The following is a 6,000-nucleotide window of genomic DNA, read 5'->3' on the forward strand; positions in this document are numbered from 1 at the left end:
TCTCACAATCCGAGCATGTTTATGAATCGCATTTGTTCTTTGGCATCCTTGCCTTGTCATGGCAAAAGATTGATCCTTATGTTCTTGGAATCCATAATTTGTAAAGATTACATGAAAGCTGATTTTTGTTTTGAAGTTCATTCTTTAGCGATTCCAAAACTTCAAACGCCCATAATTTCCTCAGAAAAGCTCGGATTGCTTTGAAATTTTCGTAGGAGTTTGTATGATATAAAATGAGTATGTTTTTCATAGGCGGGCTCAGTTCGGGTCTATACTCGTCCGTGGGTCCCGCGACGCCCTTTTTGAAATTCGACAACTTTGAAACAAAAAGTGATAATTATTATTCCGATTTCGAATATGACTATTTTACTTATCCTTCAGATTTATAATAATGATTTTATGCATATGATTCCTCACTACTCCGCTCGTGCCTACTGTGATGTCGTTCACCGGTTCCCGGGCCGGTTCTGTTGTCGTGCGCTTTGTGATACATTCCGGTGTTATGCTGTGATTATGGTTCACCGTGCTCCTCGCTCGAGGGCCGGGTTCCACTTATGTTTGGCGTTATGCTGTGTTGTGAAGTGTGACGGGGATTCAGAGATTTGAAACCTTCTGGTGTTATGCTGTGTTGTGGCGCCATCAACAGGCGGGCGACCACATTTTCCTGTGCCCTATGCATAATTTATACTTTGGAAATAAACATTTTGATATTTTTTTTTGATATGTATTATTTTTTCTATATATCTGATTCGATTATTGTTCAGATTTATTTCTGTACCTTCTGCTTTGCATACTCAGTACATATTTCGTACTGACCCCCTTCTCCGGGGGCTGCGTTTCATGCCCGCAGGTACGGACGCACAGCCTGGTGATCCATCTATTTAGGACACCCTTTCTGCTATTCGGAGTGCTCCTCTCTTTCCGGAGCTTATACTTTTGGTATATATATTAATTAGTGCATTTGTATATATTCGTTCATGGGTACGGCAGGGCCCTGTCCCGTCATATGATTCTGTCGGTCTGTTTAGAGGTCTGTGGACATGTTTGTGGGTTAGGGTCTTTCTGTATGGATGTATGTACATGTCGTTTGGGCGATCCCATACGCCGAGGCGGCCGGTCCGCATATGTTTATATATTGCTTGGTTAGCCCTGTGTGGCTTTTGTTGGTATTTTCTGCGTGCAGGGTATATTGGATAGTCCGTAAAACAAAGGAAACTCTGCCGAAATTTTTCTGGAAATTACCTAAATTTGAAATAAAGCCTTGTCGGCTTCCGCCATATACTAGAATGAGTTGATAGAATTTGAGATAATATTTGATAGATGGGTTCGGGTGCCCAGATCGGGCACTAGTCACGGCCTACGGGGTTGAGTCGTGACAGGTTCCACATATATTTGGTGTTATACTGTGTATGGCGTTATGTTGTGATGTGATATGTGACGGGGATACGGAGATTTGAAACCTTCTGGTGTTATGCTGTGTTATGGCGCCATTGATGGGCGGGCGACCATATTCTTCTGTACCTTATGCATGACTTATATTTTGAAAGTAAACATTTTGATATGTTGAATTTCTACTTATGTTCTGTACTACTATTTCTTTTATGCCTCAGATTTGTTCTTTGTATCTTCTGCTTTACATACTCAGTACATATTTCGTACTGACCCCCCTTTCTTCGGGGGGGCTGCGTTTCATGCCCGCAGGTACAGACGCACAGTTTGGTGATCCACCAGTTTAGGATACCCTCTTCTGCTGTTTGGAGTGCTCCTCTTATTCCGGAGCCTACATTTTGGTATATATATTCGGTCTTTGCATATGTATATATTTGTTCACGGGTACGGCGGGGCCCTGTCCCGCCATATGATACGGTTGGTCTGTTTAGAGGTCTGTAGACGTACATGTGGGTTGTGCCTACTTCTGTTCAGATGTGTTTGTATGATCCTACTCGTTATGGCAGCCTTGTCGGCGTGCATTTTGTATATGTTTTGGGGCCGTTGCAGGGGCGGAGCCAGGATTTTTATCAAGGGTGTTCATATTTTAGGACAGGAGATGTGTGAGGGGGGAAAAAAACAACGCATGAAAAAAACACAATGCCTCTGCCAACTATCAATATGGCCCAGTATTGCGTCAAAATAGTTGCAACAGTGAATTATTCATTTAAGCTCCCATCGACACTCTACCCCTTCATAGAATTTATTACGAAATAAGCTCTACCATAGAACACTTTATCTAATGCAAGCTAAAGAATAAATAAGTAACTTACACGTTCAATGGCCTCAATCTCTTCAGGTGTAATGGTCACAGCTTGTAGGAAGGAAAAACAAAAGAGTGTGACGTCGAGTCTTCAGGTGTAATTGTCCAAGCAATTTATCTGCAGTGTATCTCAACCGAAGATCATGAAATTCAAATTTGATAGGAAGGAAAAACAAAAGAGTTGTAACATCAAGTTAGAATATGAAAAAATAGAATGGAGTCGGGAAGATACTTGTACAAAATAAAATTAACATAAAGAAGTCAACAACAAAATATGCTATTACAAACTAATAAATTACAATTGCACTCGACGAGTTTTCATCCCTTGAAATGTTTTTATAATACACTCATTAGAAACATCTTTAAATACTTTTTTTTCCACATAAGGCACTATGCAACCATCTAAGAATTCATCGTCCATTCGATTCCGCAAGTCATTCTTAATAAACTTCATCGCAGAAAAAGCTCTTTCAACTGTTGCAGTGGCAACTGGTAGAAGCAAAGCAAACTTCACCAAAAGGAATACAAGAGAATAGTTTAAATGCTTCTTTGTCTCAACTAACTTTCTTGAAAGTTCCCCAAGTCCACCTAAATTGGAGAACCTTTTGTCAATATCACGAACATCAATAATGTAATTAGCAAGTTGATTCTCAAGGGCCCTCATGCTAAATCCATCAAATTCATCAGGATATAATTCAGCCATTCTCACTATTTTTGTTATGTCAAAACTAGAAAATGAATCAATTGGATTCAAGCAAGCTACTCCATTTAGCAAATCACTAGTCACCTCATTGAAACGCTCATTGAGTTCTTGTAGCTGCCAATCAATAATTTTATAAAACAAATCCACACGATAATGATGCAAAGTAGTGTAATCAACTACTTTACGTCGTGATCTTCCAGAGTTAGCATATGGATCATCATAATTAGGCAATGAAATTTTATGCTTGATACAAAAAGTTTCTACCTTTTCTTTAAGTGAATCCCATCCAGAATGCTTTTCTAAGAGAGAATCCCATTCATTATCTCTTAAAGCTTGCAACCTTCTCTTACAAACCTTAACAAGAATCATGGCATTTGCAATATCTTGTTCCTTTTTTTGTAATGACACATTAAGATCATATGTGATTCCTAAAACATCGGTCATCAAATGCAACAAGAAAACAGTCTCAAATGTTTGACAACTTCTAAGAAATCCCGAGGCACTAGCTCTTTCATCCGGAGTACTTGCATTTACAACAAGAGCATCAAGTACATCAACAATAGAGGCAAAGTTACTAATAAAGTTTCCAAACGACTTGTAGTGAGATCCCCAACGAGTATCACCGGCTTTAATAAGGCCAAGTTCTTGATTCAGGCCTCTACCCGTTTCTAGCTCACCCATATCTAATGCTTCCCGGAGTTTTTGTTTTTGAGATTCTCGAAATCCATCCACACGTTTAAAAGAAGCTCCCAACACATTCAAAACATTTGAAACCAAGAGTACAAGTTCTCCCACTTGAACACACTTTTTAGAAACCGCAACAAGAGTTAGTTGAAGTTGATGAGCAAAACAATGAACGGAATGAGCCGGTCTACTTTCTTGTTTGATCAACGTTTTAAGACCACCAAGCTCACCTTGCATATTGCTTGCCCCATCATAACATTGCCCCCGTACATAAGACAAAGTTAAAGAATGGTGAGCGAGTACATCCACAATTGCTTTCTTTAGAGATAACGCACTAGTATCTTTAACATGAACAAGTCCAATAAATGCCTCCATCACAAATCCCCTTTTATCAACATATCGTAAACAAATAGCCATTTGCTCTTTGCGTGACACATCTCTAGATTCATCAACCAATAGAGCAAAGTAGTCACCATTTAAGTCCTCTATTATAGCCTTAATTGTTTCAATCTTACAAGCACTCACAATATCTTTCTGGATATCATGAGAAGTCATTTTATTATTTTTTGGAGCTTTTCCTAACACATAAGGTTGAATTTGATCACATTTATCCGCGTACCATGAAAGAACTTCAAGAAAATTACCTTTGTTCAATGACAATTCACTCTCATCATGACCGCGAAGTGCCAAACCTTGATTCAAGAGAAGTCGTACCACATCGATTGAAGCATTTAAGCGAACCCAATATTCATGCTTATCTTTATCATCCAACTTGTAAAATGCAGCCTGAATGGATTGTTCTTCTCGCATTAGATCTTCACACATTCTTTTTGATTGATTATGAACACTATTTGGTGGACCAACGTGCGATAGCAAGCTATCCTTTCTATACCAATTTTTAAACCCTTTAGTCGAAAATACATTACCACCACCTTGATGAATGCTTTCACCTTGAAACAAATAACAAGGCAAACAATAAGCTGCATCTGCACTTGTACTATATTCCAACCAATCAGGAAATTCATCAAACCATTTAGAAACAAAACGACGTGGTATTCCAGAAATATCAGTTTTAGGAAACTTATGATCCTTAGGTTGGCAAGGACCTTTTTTAATGTATGCCCTCCTTACCTCATCACGAATGTTTGGATGATAATCCAAAATTCGAGTTCTTTCGGTCGGGTCAGCCTTTAGATCATTTACATCAAATTCTTGTCTCTGAGAAGAGTGAGACGATGGTATTTCTGCTTGGTTGGCATTTTCATCTCGGCCTAGTTGATTTTCATTCTGAGAAGAGTGAGACACCAAACTTTTTTTTGGTACTTTCTGAAAATATTTCTCCATTCAAACTGAAATAACAGTCAAATGTGATGCACTTATTAGAAATCAGTCATACAAATTACTCGCTGAATATGTAAAGAAATTAAAAAAACACAAAAATTGCAGTTGGTACATCTAACACAGTACACTTCTACAATTGAAGATAAGTCCTAACTACATAATTTTTCTTGCCATCAGCCCATCACCTAGAAATAAATAAAAAAAATCTCTACTGAAAAAGTAGAAATATATGAAAATCCCTAATTTTTATTCCCATCACCTAGAAATAATAATAAAAAAAATAGGTCCTAATACTTTGCACTTACTCTCATCCTCGCCATCTCTGTTACTGGAAGTTGATATTAGACAATTCAAGAGACAAAAGTACAACAAAATTTACATGCTCTCAATGATGTTATTTACTTACATCTATTAACTGGCGTTATGGTTGCGGACCTTGCGGTGATAGTTGATAGCGGTGGTCGGTGGTGCAGGTGATTTTTTGATGGAGTAAGACTGTAAGAGAAGGCAGAGCCGCAGAGAGAGAGGCTGGCAGTGGTGGGAAAGATAAATAAAGGGGGTTTTTTAGTTTATGAGGAAAATAGGTGTTTTGGGTAGAAAATAAAATTTTGACTGTTAATACAAAATAAGGTGGCTTTGCTGGAACATAAAAGAAAAAGATGCCAAACGTAACTTTTTTTTATTTTAAAAGAAAAAGTCATCACTTTTTAACTTTTTTAAAGTTGTAAGAAAAAGACTACTTTTTAAAAGTAGTGGACTTGTGTCAATACGGATTGAAATAGACTATTACTTTCTCTAATGCAAAAATAAAAAAAATTGTGCCACAATCGAGATTCGAACTCATGTTCTCAGTGATAATTTGCACACCCTTAACCGCTAGGCTATCCTTCATTTCTATGTCAAGGTTGTTCATTACTAATATATATCCACAAAGTTCTATATTTAACATAGGCACTCGACAATTTTTTCCGACGAAGGGTGTTCATATGACCACCCTTCGTTGGCTTTGGCTCCGCCCCTG

The 6,000-nt window shown here is 38.0% G+C and overlaps 1 protein-coding gene across 1 annotated transcript; it reads right to left on the reverse strand.

The window, feature by feature from the left end:
* Nucleotides 1-2,546: 2,546 nt before the first annotated feature.
* On the reverse strand, nucleotides 2,547-5,538 carry LOC132611722 (uncharacterized). The gene has a single exon (XM_060326106.1). It carries the CDS (start codon nucleotides 4,980-4,982, stop codon nucleotides 2,547-2,549), a length of 2,436 nt encoding a protein of 811 aa, XP_060182089.1. The 5' UTR covers nucleotides 4,983-5,538.
* Between the last annotated feature and the right edge of the window lie 462 nt (nucleotides 5,539-6,000).

The sequence above is a fragment of the Lycium barbarum genome, chromosome 9 (genome assembly GCF_019175385.1).
Source record: "Lycium barbarum isolate Lr01 chromosome 9, ASM1917538v2, whole genome shotgun sequence".
In the NCBI taxonomy this organism is placed as follows: Eukaryota; Viridiplantae; Streptophyta; class Magnoliopsida; order Solanales; family Solanaceae; genus Lycium; species Lycium barbarum.